Below are 23,260 nucleotides of genomic sequence, written 5' to 3' on the forward strand. Positions count from 1 at the left end.
CAGATGCTCTAGCTGCTGCTGCTACTGTAGCCATTTTACAGAACAAAATATTTCTCAAAGATGTTCAAACAGGTCTTCCTCAGTCAAAGGACAAAGTCAGAATAAGGAAAAAAGGTGGGGTCTTTCATCATTTGGAATAAAAAACTGTCCTGAACCAATGAAAAGTGTTCTTTTCAGGTCACATGACCCGGGCTTTCATCATTTGGAAACCAAAACTGTTCTGCACCAATAAAAAGTGTTATTTTCAGGTCACATGACCCGACCCGCTTACGCGACGCGCCACCGGGCCTGCCCGGGGGTGCGCCCCGGGTCGCGTCGCGTAAGCGCGTCAGATGTTTACGTTGCGCGATCATATTCGCTCGAGTGCTTCCGGGTGCGCTTACGCCGTGCGTATCATGCGGACGCGGCTATGCGATATCTCACGATGATGTTTTCGTTCGCGGCAATAGCGCTAACGGGACGCTAACCGGTGCGTGCCTCGGGGCGCGCCGAAAAACTGCGCTTTCCGGTGCGCACACCGGGCCGCGCATCGGGAGCGCACCAAGGCGAAAAAAAAATATATATATATTATTATATAAGTATACAATATAGGATTCATTATAAAAAATATTACATTTCAGAGGTTTGAGGCCCTATATATAGTTAGGAATTAGCATTTAAAAAACCTATGAAATTCACTGAAAAAACCATAGGTTTCACACCAGTTATAGTTAGGAATTAGCATTTAAAAAACCTATGAAATTCACTGGAAAAAACATAGGTTTCACACAAGTTATAGTTAGGAATTAGCTTTTTCAAAACCTTTGAAATTCAGTGAAAAAAACCATAGGTTTCAGACCAGTTATAGTTAGGAATTAGGATTTTAAAAATCTATGAAATTCGTTGAAAAAACCATGGGTTTCACACCAGTTATAGTTAGGAATTAGCATTTAAAAAACCTATTAAATTAACTGAAAAAACCATAAGTTTCACACCAGTTATAGTTAGCAGGAAGTTTTACTCGCATAAAACCATTGAAATTCCCACGTTATAGTTAGTTGGACTCTCTATAACTTGCGCGTGCAATGCACTGCTGATGACGTCACATATTACATCACTCATGACATGGTCAGTGACATCACTCAGGACATCACTGATGACACCATCCTTGTGAGTGACAGACCTCCTTTCACTGTACTGTAACCCATGAAACACATATTGAAAAATAGAAATTAAAATTTTGTAAAAAATGGAGATACCCATACCAGTTACAACAACCAATTCAATAATTCCACCATCTATATACACTTTCACTCATTCACCAACAGTTCTATATAGTCACTCATACATATACTCACTCATCATATGTAGTGATTCACCTATACATCCTGTTACACACCGACAGTCATCCAAAAGTTACTCTCACACATACTCACACATGCAAGTAAACTATTGAACATCCATTTATTTGCATATACAGCTATACACACACTACCACCTTATTTCTAAGGAAACTTACACATACTTACAAACACAACAGGCTTGCAAGAGTCAGACTTCGGGACTCTAACCGCCGCAGCGCAGTGTACAAATCCTAAATTCCTACAGATTTGGAGAAGCCATCGCTTCCTTGCTGGTTTATAAGCAGGTCAAAAGAAAAAGACCTCCAAATTACAAGCTGGGCACTCAAGCTTAGCGAGACTTGACCATTAACATGTAAAAACACGGAGCAGCAGGGTGCCCAGTCGAAACTAGACATAAAGTTTCCTTGCAAGAAATGGCTGGATGTCGTCCAAAAAGGATTCTTTTCTATAGTCATGTTTCATGAGCAAGAATTAGAGCGTGAACTGACCTGTTGATGAACACCCATATACAGCGGCTGGCTTGCTCAATCGATAGGCTTTTACCAATTCTATACGTGAGGTTACAGAATATGCTTCCTCTGGGTTGCTCCACAATGTAGGTTTACCCAGCCTATTGCATTCTTCCTTTCTATGTGCAAACCAGGGAATTTTTGCAGCTTCAGGGGGACTCAATATCTCTTTTAATTCTGCTCTATAAGTTGCCAGTTCCGTAGTCACCCATAATATGCGCCAATGAGTTAGGGGTCTGAAGCCCAGCTTTCCCCCTATGGGTCGGTTTCCTAAGTCCAACGGCAAGGGAATGAAAGGAGTTCTAGAGGGGCGGTCCAAGTTCTGCCTCATACATTTTTTTTCTATTTTCTACTTTGCTGATTGATCCAGAGCAAGAATACCCGCAATGTTCCGCCCCATACATTGCCACAGACCTGGCCTGCACCTTATAGATCTCTACCATAGGCCCAGTGGGTTTGGAGGATGAGTTTTTCAATAATTTTGCAATTCCTCCGGTGATCTGTGCTAGCCGGAGCTTGGGTTTGGCTATTTGTGGGCCCCACTCGATGTTTTCTGTCAGTTACCCCTAAATAGACAAACACCGACACCCTTTCCAACACAATGCCTTCCAGGCTGGGGTTGGGACGAGTTGTCTTAGTGGGGTTAAAGACTATAAACTTGGTCTTCAGAGTGTTGCTCTCCAACCCCCTGTTGTTACAAAAAGTGGCAAAGCTGTTCAGAAACCTCTGTATGCCCATAGGGGATTTTGACAGTAGAAGGGTGTCATCTGCAAACATCATTGCAGGCACCCTGATACCTGCCAATTTTGGGGCGTCATTGTCTTTAACCTCTGTGAGTTGCGAAACAAATCCGTTGACAAAGAGGCAGAACAGGGTGGGAGCAAGCACACAACCCTGCCTTACTCCACTTCCAACAGGAAAGTGGGTGGTCAGGTCACCTCCTTTCCCACACCTAACCTGCACAAAATTCCCCTCATGCAATCTCATAAGTATGTTCAGGAGCTAAGGGGGATCCCCATATCTATAAGCACCCCCACAGCTTTATTCTCTGGACCAAATCAAAAGCTGTCATCAGGTCCACGAAGATCGAATAGAGGCTGCCACCCTCCATTCTCACTGTTTTCCAAAACATTAGTTGGAGTCTAAGTATTTGGTCAACAGTGGAGATATTCTTCCTCAATACAGCTTGGTAGGGGCTTAGGATGCAATGGTCTTCTATCCACCCTTGCAGGCGGTCTTAGACTACCCGTGCAAAAGGTTTTTGTGAGACGTCGATCAGACTGATCGGTCTGTAGTTTGCTGGCAGAAGTGGCAACATTTTTTGAGAACTAGGACTATTTCTGCCCCTGTCAAGGTTTTAAATGTGCTGGAGGTAGTCTTGTTGGTTCACGGAGTCCCTGCAATACAGGCTCCCATATTAGCATTGTTTCTCTACTCCTGTTGCGTTAAAGAAGTTAGTAACAATCACAGCTTTCCAAAAAAATGTCCATACTAGTATTAGGCAGTATAAAACATATGGCTTACTGTATTTCATTTATTTTTGTGGTGTGAAGCATCTTGCAATAACTTAAGCAAACACAGTAAGATATATAACTCTTGGCCCTTGTGTTCGGAGGGATGTACGCGGAAACAATATTTACTCTTGTATTTGTCCTATATAATTCAAATCAGATAATCATGCCATGCCAGGTTAGTTGAAGGTCCTCCTCCCTAGGGTGCTGAAGTTCCAAGCATTGCTTTAATCACTTCGTTGTTTTCGGGGCCTTGGCATTGCATACATTGAGGATAGGCATGGACTCGCACAGCCAGGTCTGATGATGAGCTGGTATCCTCGTGGCACTCGTACGTGGGGAAGTGGGGTCAGCAGTTCCGTGTTATTGAGTTTCTGTGCGCCAAAGGTGGTATATCTATGTAATCTCTGAAGGGTTGCCTGAAAGTTCACGTGAGGTGCTTTAACATTTGTGCTTTCCGTCCTCTTATGTACCTGCGGTCCTAAATACAGTACGATTGTGCTGGGTGGCTTCTTAATTCAAAGCAGTTTCTGTCAACAGCTTTCATAGAAAAGTCCTTCATAACTGGGGTATTGCATCGATTACCACAAACAATTTACAATATCCAACTTCAAAGATGTCTCCGTTTGAGGATCAGTGAGAGTGAGAGAGCAGACTTTGTAATAGCAGATAAACCAACCCACTGCCTCTCTACACCTCCAGGACCCTGTAAGGGTTCTGGCTGTACTGGTCCTGGTCCCCTTGAGGGCCAGACTCAGGCGTTCATCCTTTGGAGGTGTACTAAAAATGGCGCTGGTAATAAACAACAGCACCTATAATTCAAGCATCTGCATGAAATTCAGTTTATGATGTGATGTGAGCTACAATGAACTTTTTCTCCATCGTTATGGGTGTATTCTGTGATAAAAGATGTGCAGTCCTTTTATTTCTTAGATTCTCTATTTTTCTGATGGAGAACGTTACAAATACATCGACATCACAATCTTTGATGATGACCTGCCGGAAGGAGATGAAGCATTTCAAGTGATTCTAGCAAATCCCTCCTTTGGTCTGGAGCTTGGACACAACACAACAGGTAAAGTTTATAAGCTGTTAGCCCCTCCCACAAGAAATATTAAAGAAGCCACACATCCCTCCAATATCCTTTTCAATCCAAATAACAGACTGACATGTCCACCGCTCAAATTAATTTAATATTTCTCTAAACTAATTCACCACTAATCCTTTTTGAGTTCCTGAGAAGTGTGCAACTCAGCGAAAAAGTACTTCCACGCCTCGTCAGGGGTAGTAAGTGCTATATAAATGCAATTATAATTACATCCGATTATACTCAATATTTATATCTATGTTTTGGATAATTTGCAGTTCATATAGTGCCTGTGGTTCTAGGCTCCCTTCCCCATGCTACTTCTGATGCAAAAATGCTTCCTTGAGTTACATGGACTGCTTCTTCAGACAGAACTGAAAGCATGAAACTAAACAGGTAATTTTTTTCTTTTTTGGAACAGCCACGGTTACCATTTTTGCAAATGATGACGGCCATGGCATTCTGTCATTTAATAACATTGACCATTTCTATCTTCGGGAGCCGACTGCCCTCTATCTGTCAGAAAGCGTTGCCACAATGTACATTGTCAGAGATCCTGCTGGGGCGGTGTTTGGTACTGTGACCGTTCAGTACCTGGTGACTGGAACTAATGCCTCTGATGCATCCGGCGACCTTACACCTACACACGGATACATCATACTGGAGGAAGGAGTGAGGCTCAAGGTAGGACATCTTAGGTAGAGACTTCACATTCTCGTTAGAATTATTATAAATACAAGAATACATTTATTTGGCTTTCCACCACTTGCACTTTCAGAAGTATTTAATATCTAGTTCTAGAAAGTACCTGTAGTTGTGAAGTGTGTTGCATTTCATTTATTTACATTTCTCAGTATTAAACCTGTTTTATCATATTATGCTGCTGATAAAATGCTCCTTTTCAGATTGTAATGTTCTGAAAGGGCTCTCGAGCTTCCCCATCAAAAAGTTAATTTTTAGACCAATATTCAAGTCTCTGATGTCTAACTATATATTTTAAAATGCATTTAGGTGTGGGGAAAACGTCTACCTGAGTGTCATCTTTAGTGTTTTCTGAGAAAAATATCAATACACACAGCAACGTAATTTCAGAAATGCAGCTCATTAAGACATGTCCAGTTAGACGATCACCTTTGAACCAAGACTTTGGACCTAATTTAATTCCGACACACCCAACTTATGGTTCCACCTCCTCATTTAGATTGAAGGGGACTATCAGGCTCTGGAAAGGAAAGCCTCAGCTGACTCTCCCATCAGAAATGCCTCAGGGCGCAATGCCAACCGATGGTGAGCCCCCAAGACAGGTGCCAGCCGGTTTGAACTGTTGGCGAGCAGTGCCAACGGTGAAGCCGCAGCTTTGAATTTTTGTGGGCTGAACGCCCGCTATTGGCCAAGGGGCTGGGGGGCAGCCAGGTCAGGATAAAAGAGGGAGTGCATCGACACCTGGTTTCCTCACCTACTGCCCCAGATGACGAACTCGCTGCTGTGCCTCCCTCCTGGGACCTTGCCACACTGCCATTGCTGCATAGGAACGCAGCGAAGAAGCCGCCATTTTTCCCACCCTCTCATCCCCTAATACAGTATCTTTCTCTTTGGGACAGGAAAGGAGTGTTTGGTCAAAAAACAGGGAGACAACCTTGGCATCAGTAATTGAAGTGCAGGCGAATTCTGAATTAGGAAGCCTTTCGCTTAAGAACTGGGGCTGCAATTGTCCTTACCCTCTCACGGTAATCCATTACATGGCCCCGGAGGATGTCAGGGTATGGCGTCTGGGCCAGGGGTCCAAGGTATGGCCTGGTTGCCCAGGCCCATCCCTATTGGGTGCCAGGGGGGGATCCCTTCTTGGGTTAGCTCTGGCATGGTTATTTGGGGGTCCAGTTTTCATGCTGGCCCATGCTCCCTCTATCTTGAGGGGCAGGTGAGTTCGCCTTGTGATATGCATCTTGCGGTATGGGGGACCACAGTCTCGAATCATTTGGAATAGTAAATGCCATGGTGCCTGGGGGGTGGCCAGCCATGACTCCTTTGAGGAACTGTTGATAGGAATTAACGTGTATTAGTTCTCATAATCAAAGATTCTTGATGTACATATTGTAATTGTCAGTTGAAAAGTTTGGAGAATCAAATTATGTTGTTGATAAAATGTTGTGTTTATGTTGAATAAATGCAACCTGAGAATTGTATATTCTCTAACGCAGTAAGGGTGTTTGGGTGTCTCTGTCTCCATCCAAGGAATTCCAATTTGGGTGGGAGGGTTGATTTGGGTAGGTCTCGGGCCGGTCTCCCACTTGTATATATTGACCTGATAACCCGTCTGCTCTGGCCCCCCAGGTCACAGTGATTGTTTCCCCACCCTACTCAGAGCAGGGAAACTGCCACTGAATTTCTCTGTTCCCTGTTTTTCATGCAATGCATGGTAGATCCTGATAGGTAAAAAGGACAATAACCCAGGTACAGGCAGAAAACTCCCTGCACGTCAGGAGCATTGTTATTTTTTTCTAAAAACCAACTCCGCTTTAGTAGTTTGTTTCAGAACAAAAGAATGGAGACGGGGCCAAAAAGCAAAAGTCAACCACGTAGTTTTCTGTACTGCCTTCAGTTCGTCTACCACACCAGCTGATGCACTGAAGGCTTAGATAGTTTGCCAAGGAGATGCTTTACGGCATCGGCAAAGTGGGCAATGGCCCAAGGCCCCCACCTCTTTAAGGGCCTGCCAGAGAAAGTGATCTTTCTCTCTCTTTTATCTCACATTTATGCCTTTACCTTTACCTATCTACCTCTTCCTCCCACTATTTCTCTTTCTAACCAGTGTAAGTATAAGGGTTTTCAGGACAACCTTCAAGATATATTTCAGTTGTTTTTGTGTGACTTTATTTCTGAAAGCTTAAGTCTAATTTAGTTGTTTGGCATCATGATGGTTATAATTCGTAGAAGAAAATGTGTAATAAACTTCAAGATTGTTCCAAACAAGGGATCCCAAAAATACATCTTGCCCAGGGCCCCAAATATCCTTAAGATGACACTGGTTTGTCAAGCAGGTTGGCAGCTCTAAATGTGGTGAGAAGTCCTGACCTGGCCGGCTTGCAGGCCACCCTCCAAATGTCAAATGAGGCACTTTGCCTTTAATTTAGTAACAAAAACAATGTATTCCAATTTCTCAGCAACATTTGGTGTTTTCAAATCTCTTTTTGCTCATTGACTCTGCAAGCACGTGGAACACCAACATTTTTACACCCCAAAAGACACATCAGTAGCACTCATAATGGTGGATGAGTCAAGGAGGATGTTAAACCTCAATTTCATGTGGCAATGTCCCCCGATAAGACAACATATCAAAAAACACAGTTTATTAAGTTGGACAGACTCAATGACTCAGTTATAGGGTAGAATTAGAACAGAGATATTCATAAGGGTGAACACAGAAATCATAAGTGTGGATGCTCAGTCATTGCCATAATGCTCTTTGCAATAAGGTAAATGAAAGATATGGGCATAATCAGAAATATTTCTAAGTCTCAATGAGCAATGAAAAACAGTAAGAAATCAATCAGCATCCCTAACAGCATTTGAAAAGTCTCAGGAAAGTTATTGGCTTACCCTGAAAATTGAGGGTTCATATAGAGAAGCTTCTCATAGAACATTAGAACATAAATAGAACTGTAAATTAATCACGGTGTGAGCAAAATATTTATAATCTCAACAAATAAAAGCACTGTTTAATTAAACATCTGATTGCCTTACAATCAAAGCACTATCCTGCTACATAAATATTGATTCAAACCTTTTTTCCTAATGTCATCCAGAGATGGCAGTACGTACTAGTTGCAAAACAACAGTGAACCATTGTGAGTGAATACCGTGCAGTGAGCTAGCGGAAGAAACCTTGAATGATCACAACATTACTGTGCTCATATTGTAAAGTTTACTTTAAGAACAGCAAGAACAATTTCAGTGGGAATAAACAAACATGGCTTTGCTTGACTGTGTGCTGCAGAAATAATAAACAGTAAACATGCAGTGTGAGATACATTTTGACCAAGATGACATCGAAGTCTAACTGAGGCCTAGTTAGCATAAGCCAGGAAAAGGCACTTTAGCATTCAGTGAATTTGTTTCAATTGCAGTGCTTAATTTGTGCCGGTGCTTCCCGGTGCTCAGCACCGGCACTTATTTCACCGGGCCGGGTCTATACAATTGCTCTCCTCCGGCGGATTGATGGCCCGGTAATTATTTAAATAAATGCCTTCTTTCTTTCTGTGGTTGCTGCCTGGTGTGCAGGGGCGGCTGGTCCATAGGGGCGTCGGGGCAGCGCCCCACTAGGCAGATTCAACAAGCAAAACTGCCCACGGACAGCAGGAAATGTAAACAGACGGCAGACAAAATTCGTCTGTTTACATTTCCTGCCTGTGCTGGCAGCTGCTTCACAGATTCAACTGCTCATGAGCACAGTCAGTCGTCATTCCACTACAAACGTGCACCAGGCGAGAGCAGCAGGAGTCCAGCAGACTCCGACTGCGCATCTGCAAGGGGCGCTTTTAATTTCAGCCCCCCCCCCCCGCTCCATTGACATTACATTAGGCATGCTGCGCATGCCTAATGTAGTACAGGAGCCTGAAGATAGGATCCTGCACGGGCGGTGACGTATGGCCGCCCCATGCCCTGTCAACAGGCAGGATACAGTTGAGTAGCTGCCCTTGAGTCACATCCAGTCTCATGATTTGCCACTTGCCATGAGAGGACTCGGAGACGGGGTGCGCGGCGGGACCGGCAGAGGAGATTCCTCACCCTGGTAAGTTTATTTGTTTGTAAAAATGTAATTAAATACACCCCCCCCCTCGCGCGTACCACCCGAATTCATGCCGGCCGTGACTCTCTACACATTTGTGGTGACTGAAAGGAACACGTCAGAAACATTTTGAAGTTATCTACTCTGCCACCAGATCCATTATTTTAATCCTGCCATAATGTTTTCAAAAATAACTACTGCAGAAGTAATGTGTGCTGTGTTTACACTTCGTGAAGTTCTTGTATTGGAATCGCCGGAGGGTCTTCCTTATCGTGACAGAATCTCAGTGTGATGGATTCAGCGTCTTAGAGTGTGTTCAGTTGAACAAACGTCTAGATGTTTTTACAATCTTTACAGTAATGTTATTTACGTGCCTGAAAACTAAATCAAGTCCCCCTAAGTCAGTTGTTTTTTGTTGGATGGATGGGTGGATGGATGGATGGATGCCTGAATGATGTATGTATGGATGCTTGCATGATGGGTGGATGCATGATGGATGGATGGATGGATGCATGAATGAATGATGTATGGATGCAGGATGGGTGGGTGGATGGATGGGTAGATGCATGAATGATGTATGGATGGATGCATGCATGATGGGTGGATGGATGGATGGATAGATGGGTGGATGGATGGATGGGTGGATGGATGGGTGGGTGCATGAATGATGTATGGATGCATGCATACATGATGGGCGGATTCATGCTGGATGGATGAGAGGATGCATGAATGAATGATCTATGCAGGGTGGGTGGGTGGATGGATGCATGGATGCATGCATGATGGGTGGATGCATGATGGATGGATGGGTGGATGGGTGGGTGCATGAATGATGTATGGATGCAGGTTGGGTGGGTGGATGTATGGGTGGATGTATGAATGATGTATGGATGCATGCATGCATGATGGGTGGATGCATGATGGATGGATGGGTGGATGCATGAATGATGTATGGATTATGGGTGGGTGGATAGATGGGTGGATGCATGAATGGTGTATGGATGGATGCAAGGTGGTTCCGGCTCGCTCGCTGCGCTCAATCGCTGCGGTGCAATATGCAAATTAGTTTACGCCTCACCACTTTCAAATGTCACCAGCCGCCCCTGCTGGTGTGTCCTCATAGGAAGTCCACCCTGGCCCAGGAATACTGAAAGAGCGTGGCGTCATCACGTTAGTGATGTCACTAGCACTGCAGCAGATCGCGCCTGCATTTCACGGAACATAGTTTCATTTCCGTTGAAGAGTGGCTGAAGGCGGGCTTTTGGCTGAGCTGGGGTGCGGTGGTCTGGAAGTGTGCAGGACAGGACTGCCAATAAACGTTCAATATACAATGTCTAGCAGAAGTGAATATATAGGAGCGCCAGCAATCAATACAGGTATCATTTTTATATGTTTGATTTTTTTACATCAAAAAAGCAAAAAGAGCTGCAAAAAGGCGTTATATGTACACGCTGGCCGGCGGGGAGCGCCGCGATGTCATGAAAACAAAGGACAATTCGAAATAAAGCATCCTTTGTGCTCCCAAGAATCACTGCACCCACACTCTCCGGATGCATTCCTGGAGTAGAGGATGGAAGCTTTCCCCTAGAAACGTTCTTGGGAGACGTTCTTGGGGAACCCCAGGCATGATTTTTGTGATTTCGTGGGTGAGCGCCTGAAGTTCGTAGGGTTGCCTGGCTCTTTGCAACCCCTGCTTTTGTAATGGTATTTCAAAAGCAGGTAGTTAACCACCCTAAAAAAGTTACCCCAGAAGCAGGCCGGACGTGTGTGTTAATGTGGCCACACAATCTAAAAACTCACAGACTAACATGCACGGCGGCAGAGAGCACCATGCATTCATTGAGAGGCAAGAGGCTGAGAGACACACACACACATAGCGCAGCAGCTCAGTGAGCCAGAAAGCTGTGATATTTCAAGTACTTCGCTGCAAGCGCTATAATAACATAAGGCTCATTTTATTTTTGAAACTCTCCAGATGCGCACTAAAAAAACTTTATTTGGTTTGTTTACAACCATCAAAGTGTACAAATACTAGTACGAGCAATACTTGGTTTTTAAAAGTATTTGAACAAAATAAAAAGTCATCAGACATATCTAAAATCGATAAAAGAGTGCATAGTTAAAAACTCTAAAAACAATTATCAGCACATTTGTCAACTAATAACACGTAAAGCAGCATGGGTCATTTTATAGGTACAAAGGAGAGAGAACAATCAATGATTTTAGGTCAAGGTTACTTTTTCATGCAGGGTTGTGGCACATTGTGAGAGGAGACTTTTTTGAGATAGCGTACAATTTGAAGATGAAAACCTGCTGAAGGAAAGGTCATTGTTTACATATGACATAACTTACTATACTGTAGCTATAGCGCCTAGCACACCTATGTGAGACTTTCAAAAACGCTTAACCGCATGGACAGCATGCAACACGGAATTATGTAAAATGATGTAGACAATTGGCTTTCCCACAATGGAAACTTAGATGTAAACCAATGCAAATCACTTACTTAGACTTTTAGCGGAAAGAATGAAAGCATAATGCACCACCGAAAAAACTAGATGTGGTATTGTCTGCTAGATGTCATTTTAAAGACAAAAACAGGTACGATGCACTAAAAATAGCTTATTAGCAATTCAAAGAGAGTTTATATGACACTACTGCATTGTCAGTAAAGGAAACCTATTCACAGGTAGAACGAGAGTGTCACAGGGTATAGTGACAGAGGAAACATATAATATGAAGTAAACGATATTTTAAAAGAACAATATTTTTGTTAGACAATAATTTGGTCAGTTTAAGTTTAAGTTTAAGTTTATGTTTATTGCACAGTTAATTAAAACCAATGCGATATAGTACACAATAGCAAAATTAAAATACTCATAAAAACATGCGTTTAAGATCGATTCTGTTCTATATTGCAGAAAACAAACAGTTCAGCATACATGTTGATTTTGTTTGCTGGCCGCCCACGTTAGGCCATCTGTACTTCTCATCCGCTTTGTAGCCTGTTAGACTATTCATGTTTTTTCCACAAATTTCTTTACAGTTTTCAGGCAATTCGTAAATTAAATCATATGTCCTGTTTGTAGATAGTTCATGTGTCAATTTTTGGTAGTTTTTTTTCCACTGCTTTTAAAAATTTCACAAAACTGCAACTGAGCTGAGGATCCTGTGCTGAGAAGCAGGTTAGCCCTGCACTCCTTCGTGTGCGTACCCCCTGTAAAATAAAGTGGCGTTTCAGCAGGAGCTTTCTTTCTTCTTGTAATTCTTCACACGTGCATAGCAAGTGCATCATGTCTTCTGCCCCAATGCCAAATAACCTGCATAATGTTCCAGCTTTCGATCTCAGCCAGTAAGGGAGGTATAGAATACATGGTAGCAAGCCCAGTCTATATCTTAGAATGGACAATTTGTTTTTTTTTTGTATAACCTAGACCAAGATAAGGCTGGGAGGCTTGTGTCAGGTATGTATTTAATACCATCCATGCGTGAGATCTTTTTGATAGGGTGACTTTGTCCTGGACCCATTACTGAAGCTTGATCGATTTCTTCACCAGTTTATTGAATAATTTGTGATCTACCGGGGACGCCCAGAGTTCTGCCAGTCCGGTGTTCACTATACTCTTTGCCAAATATTTTGCTGCTGGTGAATTTTGGGTCTGCTCTAGTTCTTTCCATAAGTATGCGTTCAATGTTCCTTCAGTCGTTTTTCTTACTTTGTCCCATGAGCAGATATATATCCCTTGTCTTGAAAAAAGCTGTGATTGAATACCAAACTCCAATCTGATCTGTGCTGGGGAGGATCGCTTTGGAAGGCCGAAGATGATTCTATATGCCGACACGATTGTACTGTCAAGTGTTACGGCATCTCTGCCTCGGTGGGCCTCACTCCCATAAGTTAGTGTTGGTAATAATTTTGCACGTATGACATGTAGTAAAGGGGCCAGAGAAGGGCCAGAGAGGTTGTTATTTAGTGTTTTTAAGGCGATTGCCAGAGCAAGGCCTTTACCTCTTATACTGGCCCTTTGTTCACTGAATTGGCCACCCCTATCAATCTTCACACCTAGATATGTATACGACGAGGTGTCTTTGATGCGGATGTTGTTCCAGAACCACGAGAAGCTTTTCTTGTGTTTGTTCTTGCTGATTGTCATTGTTTGCGTCTTCTCGAGGTTCGCTGTTAAATCATTTAGCTCAGAATATCTCTGGGTTGTATTTAAGAGATTTTGAAGCCCTACTTTAGTATGGCTTATTAACACCAGGTCGTCTGCGTATAGGAGGCATGGTAGATTTAGGCCTCCTAATTTTGGCGAGTGTGAGTTGCAGTTATTTAATAGGGGCACCAGATCCGCCAGGAACAGATTGAATAGTGTGGGTGCCAACACGCAACCCTGCTTAAGGCCGTTGTTGGTATGTATCCGCCTTGACAGCATTGAGCCGTCCCCCACCTTGATCTGAATCCAAGTGTCTGTATGTAGGTTAATTAATGGCTCCAGCAGACCTTTTGGGATACCCCAATCCTTGAGCTTTGTCCATAGTAAATTGCGGTTGATGTTGTCAAATGCCGCCTTGTGGTCTATAAAGCAGAGGTGCAGGGGCATTTTTTTCATCTCTGCCTTGTCTATAAGCATGCTCATTGTCAGTATGTTTGTTGTTGTCCCCACGGCTTTAACAAAACCTGTTTGATTGACAGGTATTAGAGACTTCCTCGTGGCCCATGTCTTTAGATCTTCCAGTATTAGACCTGCAAAATACTTCGCATCATTATCGATTAGAGCAACTAACCGATAATTTTGAGGAATACCTCTATCCCCTGCTTTATATATGGGGGAAATAACGAAGCCCTTCCAAGTGTCTGGTAGGATGTTAGTTTGCCTGATCTCCCGAAAGAGGGGTTCCAGTGCCGCTGCCCAATAGTCCATGTCTTTTTTAAAAAGGACAGGCGGAATCCCGTTTGGACCCGGCGCACCTTCCCTTCTTCCTTTCTTTATTTGCCACTTTATTATGGGTTCAAAAGATGTATAATCTGCGTCTCCTGCCATGTCCTGATTGATTGGGTGCATTTGTAGCCTATCGCCGATATCGTGGCCTCGTACCTGGCAAGATTTGCTCATAATCTGATTGGCCGACAGATCTCGGTTAAAGTGGTTTTCAAGATATGCTGCCCAAGTTGCTTCTGCAATGTTAGATGTAATCTCCATTTTTGCAGGGTGCGGTAATGAGACTGTTGACATTAAACTTACTTAAATTGCATAATAAAGCATCATTTGTGTTCCCGAGAACCGCTCTGCACTCCGAGGTCAAGACAAACTCATTCAAGTTAAAAGTTGACCCTAGCATATTTATTGCACGCACAAAGTTCAATTTGACTCATAATCTCTCAAAGTTCTCTTGAAGTTCCCAATTGGCTAGTCGTGTGCTTAAAGTTAATTTTAGCTCTTTAGGCAGTGCATGCCTCAGCCCATCATTTGCCCAAAGTTTACGTCTGCATGCACATCACTTGCTAGGCTCACTTTTTCTCGTTGTTCGGACAAGCTTGGCTTTAGTGCCTTATTGCGCAAAGTTTGGTTTGGCTCATCACTTGCTGTTAATTGGGTGCTTCGCCTACCGCCCTTGCTTGTCCTGCATTTTCTGCTGCTAAACGGTCAAGATCAGGAGCCTGTTAACTTTACCAGCCCCTGGTTGCCAAAATGTGATATTGTTTCACACACAGGGTTTCGGACCCCCAGATCTGCAGCCTTTGTGAGCTTGGCCTCCATGTTGGCTCTCCCAGAGTCATCCGTCCAGGGACTGGGTAGCTCTGGCAAAGGAGCAATGCACAGATCATGCCTTAAATCAGTGGCAGGGTCTGCCAGAAATGGGGGGATCACCGTGATCACTCTGAAATAACTGGGACTTAGAACTAACAATGGCTCGTGCTCTCACAGTACATGCGCAAATGGCACGCCCCCAGCTTGCCACTCAGTGCTATGGTGCCCTAAATCGCTATTGTGTGTCTTGGACAGCACAGCTATGCATTCATGAGCCAGGCCAGGAACAATACAGCCCTGTCACCTCTCAACTTTACATAATTAATGACTCAATTTTTAATAAAGCAGACCTTTTTCTTGCTGCCCCTCAGTATCTGCTTTTCTTACTACCCTTCACACCTTACTCCTTCCCTTCTTTCTATTCTTCTTTCACTTTCTGCCATACGTCCATGTTTACTCTTAAGCACGCACCACCTCCCCTCATTAACTGCTTATCATTTTTCACCTTCTCATCTTTCCCTTGCACTCTCTTTTCACGCAGCTCACTTCTGTCTGCTCATCTTCCCTTTCTCCTCTTTCCTTTTTTCATTCCCATAATGTTCCACCCCAGTCTTCCACTCCCTATCTCTGCTTTCCTCAAGTCTCTTCACATTCTTTGTCTACCATATCTATCTTTGCCTTCAGACATCTCCTCCTTCCTCACTCTCCCTTTTATGTTTTTCCTTCTTGTGCATTTCTTTATATCCACTCCAGGAATCAGTATTTGTTCTCGGGTTCATAAATTGTAATCTTGGTATGCAACTCAGTCTTTCATCTTTCTGACGTCGATAAAATGTGTGCCTGTGAGCTGGATAACAACATTTTAAATTCTGTATCAAGGCTCCCTTTGGTGAATATGTGCTTTACAAACATACATGGTATGTTAAGCACACAAATGTATTTTAATCTTTTGTTTTTCAATTTCTTTTTAATATTACACTGTCACTCACTGTCCCTCCTTGACCCAGTACCTTTCATACTTGTATCCATTCCCCTGACCTTTCTTTCCTTTCCTTCGTCCCATCTTTTTCTTTTCCCTTTTTCTGTTCCTCAGCACCTCCAGCAATACCTCCTTTCCCCTCTTGCTTCCTTCCAGCCTCATTCCATTCTTGCTTCCTTCCACCCTCATTCATTCCCCATCCTTCCTCTCTTGCTGCATTTATTTCTCTTCATCTATTTTTTCTTTCCTTACATTCTTTTATTTCTGCTCCTTCCTTCACCTCTTCTTTAATTTCCTCCTTTCTTATCATCAACCCCTCCGTATGCTTATCTTGCTCCTTTCCTTTCTTCTTTCTATTCATCCATCACACATCATTCACTTCCTTTCGCCCTCTATTCCTTCTTTTCTTCCTTTCACATTCTTTTCTTATTTCCTCCTTTCATCCGGTACTCATATATGTCCTCACTCCAGTATTCCTGTTACTGCATGCATTTGTGGCTGCCTTCTTTAATGTATTCCTTCCTTCACCCCTTCCTATCTTTTAAAGAGCACATTACAAGCACATTCTACTTAGTTTGCCAAGCTGCCTCAGGTCCTCCAATGACCTTTCCCAAAGCTGCATTTTGAGAATTACACACATTCTCTAGTTTGAGCTCACTTTTAAGTTGTTCTCTTATGCTTCCCATATGTTATATTATGTTATGATATATGGATTTGTGTATCAAACTAATCACCCGAGAGGGTATCCAGGTACTTGAGGTCCCGGAGGTGCTTATGTGAAGAGCGGGCCTTCAGCTTCTTGCAGGAACTCAAGATGTGAGGAGGTGGCTTTGATGTGTTGAGACTTGTGGATGAAACCAATAAAGGAAGAGGGTGCAGCCTCTGGAAGAAGTGGGCGGAGCTGGTAAAGTGGGTGTGGCCTCCTAAAGAAAAATTTGAGCACCTGCACTTAATATTTTACAAATTAAGCACAGTATAGAATCAAATTAGTGTTCACAATTCAATTAAAGTGTAGTTCCGCATTTTGCACAATATTAATAATACACAATTTTATAAATGCACTAAACCTCCCACAACTCGGTTCACAGACTTTTTAACATCTACATTTATTGTTTCTGGATGCCAGCAGTTGAGCCAGCTAGGTGATCATTGAAGATGTTTAGTAGATTATCTTCTCCGAGTTGAAGCATGTCACTGAATGCCATGCCCTCCTAGGTGGTTGCCAGTTTATCTTTTGCTCAGGTGATGGCAACAAAATAATATTGATTAACAAGTGTGACAGCATTCTGTCATTCAGGTGTAAAAATCGCTCTCCCACCTTCTCCTTTTAAGTTCTTTTAAGTTGTCAGCCGACTTCATGGCAAGCTATGACGTATTTCACAATTTGGATGTGACACCAGGAGTCTCCACCGTCGCTTAGGAGTCATTCTGACCATTTTTTTCCATACCTGACTGTGAGCTGTGGCCATATTTAGGGTGTTGGAAAGTTGGTTATTGTTAGGGGTAAGTATGCATGTACCACTAGTAATAAGGCCACCAACACTGTATAGGGCCCAGTAAAGGTATCAGTAAATCAGCTGCTTTCTCAGCCCTTGGTAGCTGACAACAAGCAGTCAGGCTTAACTTAGGAGACAGGAGTGTAAAGCATTTAAAAACACCAATACATCAAACATGTAAGACACAACAAACAATAAAATCCCACACTATAAAATGTGGAAATATTTATAGGAACAAATTGACACCAAAACCACAAAAATCCAATTAAGGGAGCTAGAGATACACATTTCTAAAGATTAACCACTTTATAGTGCTTAAAAATATAGTGCCACTCTGAGACATTTGGTCATGCTTGACTGGGGCAAAGTCAAAGTTTGAGGCCAACCGTGGAGCCCTGGTCAGATGCACTAAGCAGGAGGCCCCGGCCAAATTTACCTTCACACTTAGGAACTTCTCCAAAGCTTTTTCTTCTAAAGACGCTGAACCCGTTCGGAGAGGGTTCACCAGCTTGACTTTCTGAGAGTCCCTGGTCAAATCCTGGAAGTCTGGCACTTCAGCGAGACAAACCTGAAATTGGTTAAAGGTAGTTGGGATGACTCTTGATGTTGGGTCGGTAACCTCATGGTGCTTTTTCACAAAAGGGCGCCAACCTTTTCGAGGTACTTTTTGAAGGTCTGCATGTAGGTTCAAAGTGTCCAAATCACCATTCCAAAGGTCTGGAATCTCCTAGATGGTCTTTGGGATGTCTGGACCACAATTCCTACAATGCAAGAGGCCAAATCCTTAAAAGTCCACTGGACGCGTTCCAGGAGGTGGACTCTTTGAGGTGATGTAGGTATGTTCTGTTAACCGTTAGCTTGTAGGGAATCCACTCCTTAATTTTTCTTGAAAACAAGGAACAGTCCTAAGGTCTGTAATATTAGATTGTGCAGCAGGTTTATTCATTCCCAGTGCAGGCCTTTGGGTGCAGATCCAGGTTCCAGCAGTGCAGTCCTTATTCCCATTGTAGTTTCAGGCAGCAGATCATAGAGACTATGCAGCTCTCACATATTTATACAGTGTACTAGGGCAACAAGCCGGGGACACCTCTGTCCAGTGAGATTCTGGGTGGCACCCAAAAATATGACAACTTCCTCCAAAGCGTGCCATCTTTTTGTCCCACAGAGCACTACACTTCCAAAATCCAACATGGATGATTTCTCTCCAGGGGAGTAAGAGTTGGCCAAACCAATCTACAGAATGGTTCATTTCCATTAGCTCTCCTCCCCCTGACCTCTTTAAATTCCGGCCCTAACCCTGCCATCTGGCTGGGGCAAAGGAAGTGGGGTTACGGTACGCCTGGCATTACTTGCTCATCTCCTCTCTCATTGAGCTGAGTTTGATTTACCCAGCCCCTTCTACAGAGCTAATCCTCCTTAGCTTCAGAGCTCTACCCATCAGATAACCTCTACTCCAACCAGGCCACTTATGAACCTAATGAAAGCAGCCTGGCTAAGCCTGTTAAGGCTGACCAATCAACAAAGACCACCAACAGTCTGGATTTTGGATTACAGTTAAGGAAGTTCTATAACTTCTCTTCTGTACTAGGCGTGACAAGTTCAAAAATGATAAGTTGTTGAATTTATCAATACAAACCTTCTAAGTCCTTGAATGATATTTTACCTCCTTTCCTAGCAATAGTTATACCTAAATAAAATATTGCAATGTTAGCCTATGTAGCCAAGTATCTACAATGTGGAAAAATTAATTGGGCAGTTTCTCCCTCACTAGGGCAAATAAAACTATTTTGTAAAAAATGAGGGCGATTATCACTTTTAAAGTGTCAATACCACTAAAGTCGAGTTAGCACACAATTTACTTTTAAAGACAGCCTTCAAAGCTAGGCTGCCTTTAAAATGACAGCAGGCACCCAGCAGTGCACACATGTAAGTGTAGAAAACCCTCAGGGCCTCTAAACATCCAAACCCGATTATATTCAAGGGCTTTATAGGTAGTTTGACCCCCCCTAACCCTATTATATACTAGGGACATATAGGGTCTGTCAATACCAACTGTGAGAATGTACTTTTAAAGACAGGCTACAACTCGGGGCAGCCTTTAAAAGGACAGCAGGCACACAGCAGGGCACACATGCAAGAGCAGGACATCTGCTGGCCCGCTACACCTCCATGCACTATTATATACTAGGGACTTAAAAGTGGATTGCACCCCATGGCCATATTATCTACTAGGGACTTAAAGGGGATCTCATTGCCAATTGTACATGTATCCAATTACATTTACCTTTTTAAACATTGCACTTATCCTGGGCCTAGTTAGCAGAGCCCAGGTTACAGTCAGAGTCAGTTACAACCAGTGTCATTCAGCAATAAATGGGGACAAACAGGACAAAATAGTGAGTTTCTAACTCTGGGATTCACAAAACTGAATATAAAAGTAATTTACTCATATAGGTGGGTCTTTGTGAAGAACATACAGTGTTTCTGTTGGATGGAAAAGTGTTTTATTGTAACAAACAGGAGCAAACATTGAGTGATCCTCTGCCCATAACAGCACCAGTCTCCAACTGATCACCACAGAGTCCCTAATTTAGAATCCAGCCAACATTCTAAGAACGCTAAACACTTCCCCCGTTACAAACCTGTTAGATTTAGGGGTCTCTAGTTGGCAGAGGTAGGTAACTTTGACCAAGTAGGGACCCTGGCGTCTAGTCAGGGTAAGGGGGGTACACTCTTAAAATAACCCCTGCTCACCCCCTTGGTAGCTTGGCATGAGCAGCCAGGCGTATCTCAGAGGCAGTGTGTAAAGCATTTGTGAACACCAACAGTAATACAATGACAACACTACAAATGGACACCACACAGGTTGTATTATAAAAATAGGTATTTTTTATATAGACTTAAAACAAGACCAAACGACAAAAAAATCCACAATACTGTACTCAAAAATAGTCTCTAAAAGGTTATAAAATAGCTCAGTTCTCTCAAGTTGAAAATACAACACTTTACTCTCAATGCACCTTAAATGCGTAACGCAAGGAAAACAAAAGGTTCGCAGGGAGGTTGATGCGTCTGTTCCTTACAAGCAGGGGAGTGGATGCGTCGCTTCCTTACTGCTGCGCAGGAAAGTTGTTGCTCGCTTCCTTACTGTGTGGGGAGTTGATGCGTCGGTTTCTTACTGCTCTCCGATGCGATGCGACAAGATGGCACCTCGATGTGATACTCTTCTCCGGTGCGATGCGACAAAATGGCGTCTCGGTTGCGATGCGAAAACGTTGGTGTAATGTGTGCATGCCCGACGGCCGTGCGGCGACTCGATGATCTTTGGAGCCGCGAAAGGCCCTGCAATGCGCTTCTCCGGTGATGCAACAAAGTCCTCTGTGGCAGTGTCCCGCTTCTCCGGCGATGCGCCGCGCTTCGGCGATGCGATGATGACAACATCAGCAGTGGCTCGCTTCCTCGGCAATGCGATGACAGCGGCTGCGGCGGTGACACGCTACTCGTTGTTGCATCGCACTTCCAGCTCCCAGCAACATCCAGTCTCTCAGAAGGCCCAGCACAACAGCAGGCACTTCAATTCCCAGCAAGGGAATTCAGGGGGAGCTGGTTGGTGAAGTCTTGTATCCCTGAGACTTCAGGCATGAGGCAAGCTCTAGTTCAAGACCTTGGAGATTCTTCTTCAAGTTGCTAGAAAGCACACTCAGTCCTTTTCTCCTCTCTTTGGCAATGAAGCAATCTCTGCAGGCCAGCCCCCAAACACACAGCACAGAGATAGTCTCCTCCTTCAGCTTCCTAGTTCTTCTCCTCAGTAAAGGTTTGTCTTGATTCCCGGAAGTGATCTAAAGTTCTTGGGTCTAGGTCACAATATTTATACACCTTTTCGCTTTGTTCTCTGAAGGCAGAGGGGCCTTTGCCTAGTCCAAACCAGTTCTTGTCAGTCCTGGAGCACTTTGTTGACAAGAATCCTGCTTTCCTTTAAGTGTGTAGGCCAGGGACATAAGACACACCCCAGGAGGGGGAGCCAGCGTTGTGGAGGGAAGGCACAGCCCTATTCAGGTACCAGGTTAAATGTTGTATACTTGTAAAGCGCACAGCTGCCCCAGCAAAGGGGCGTCCCAGCGCTGTATACCGCTGAGGAACCCATCCTGGCTTTTCCCTGTGAGATGGTCCCTCCTGGGCATCTCCAAGGTGAAGACAAGCATCCCCAGCGCTGATGGGGCCGTTAGTAGAGATTAAGCAAGCTATTGCCCAGAGTTGCTGAGTGGGACCCATAGTTGGAGTAGGCACCGAGGCGAGAATTTTCGAGTCCGCTGACCATGGCCCAAGACCCTCCGCGTCAGGAATCGAACCCTGGTCCCAGGTCGCCCTCTGCTTCTGGGTCTGCCACCTCTAACCAGTGAGCCACACCACTCCAGGTGCAACTCCTCCCTTCCATCTGCATGCAGATCTCTCTATTCAGCCCTGTGCTGACTCACCCTGTCCACTGGAATCCCCCAGCCCCTGTCACTCAAACTACAGACAAGGAATACACAACCTAGCAGAGGCAGGCTTGGATAGTTAGGCAAGAAAATACCTACTTTCTAAAAGTGGTATTTTCAAATACAGAATGTTACAACCAACTTCACTAAAAGATGTATTTCATCATTCTGAGTTCAGGCATACTAAGCTCGAATTTCTACCCAGTCCCCTCAGTCAGTTAGGATTATAAAATGTAATAATCTAACTGCTCATTCTGGCGTATGGGGAACAGGTACCCTTGCAATAGTGAAAAACGAAAATGGCTGTAATTCACTATTAGGACATGCCACACACATCAGGGCATGTCCTACCTTTTACCCTCAATGCACCCTGCCGTTGGGCCTACCTTAGGGGTGACTAATATGTATAAAAGGGAAGGTTTAGGGACCGGCAAGTGGGTGCACTTGCCAAGTCAACATGGCAGTACTAGACTGCACACAGGCTCTGCAATGGCAGACCTGAGACACACTTTACAAGCTGATCCGGTGGGTGGCACAATCAGTGCTGCAAGCCCACTAGCAGCATTGGTTACAAGCCCTAAGCACACGCAGTGCACTGTACTAGGGTCTGACAAGTAAAACAATCAAGCCAATCATGGAGACACTAATCCATACATCAATTTACCTTAGGGAGCACTTGCACTGTGGCACTGAACAGCAGTGGCACAGTGCGCAAAAGCATCTAAAAAACATTAGAGGCAACAGCAAAAAGTGGAAGGGAGACCCACGCCAATGGTACCAGGTCTAACAAAACCCAATAATAGCATAACAATTATTGATTATAGAAACTATAAATGTTTGACCATCTCATATATTAAACACTACAATTTAAACAAATAAAAAAATAAGAACATGACAAATAAAGACAAAAGATACAATAGGGGCTAACACCAAGGTGAGCATACTTTTTTCAAAGCAGCACAACTCATGGCTATTTAAAAAGAACTCACTGACTTAACTCCTCAATATAACAACATTAGTATGAACAACTCAGTATTTGACAATATCAGAAAATCTGTCAGGAACCCACTTCACATGCACTCTGCTCCATAAACTTGCACCTTCTCTCATCTTTGTCAGATGAGGATCACTATTAAGATTATGATACCCTACTCACTTCCGTACTTTGCCGCCCTCGATCCTTACAGCCTTGTTAAAGATTTAAGTGACTTTAATGGGATTAGACCACTTCTGTGAAGCCTCAGCCAATTCAGCAGGAAGTTTGATGGGAACTCTATCATCTACCACAAAGCTATGATGGGGATGTTTACCACGCTTACTG

General features: G+C 43.6%; 1 protein-coding gene across 1 annotated transcript in view; it reads left to right on the forward strand.

The window, feature by feature from the left end:
* The window catches only part of ADGRV1 (adhesion G protein-coupled receptor V1), a 1,865,288-nt gene that overhangs the window by 610,153 nt on the left and 1,231,875 nt on the right, over positions 1–23,260 (forward strand). Inside the window, exons 43-44 of the mRNA XM_086963519.1 lie at positions 4,297–4,438; positions 4,872–5,134. Of these exons, the coding sequence (XP_086819645.1) occupies positions 4,297–4,438; positions 4,872–5,134 (405 nt within the window). The remainder of the gene's footprint in view (positions 1–4,296; positions 4,439–4,871; positions 5,135–23,260) is intronic.

The sequence above is a fragment of the Lissotriton vulgaris genome, chromosome 3_1, assembly GCF_964263255.1.
Source record: "Lissotriton vulgaris chromosome 3_1, aLisVul1.2, whole genome shotgun sequence".
In the NCBI taxonomy this organism is placed as follows: domain Eukaryota; kingdom Metazoa; phylum Chordata; class Amphibia; order Caudata; family Salamandridae; genus Lissotriton; species Lissotriton vulgaris.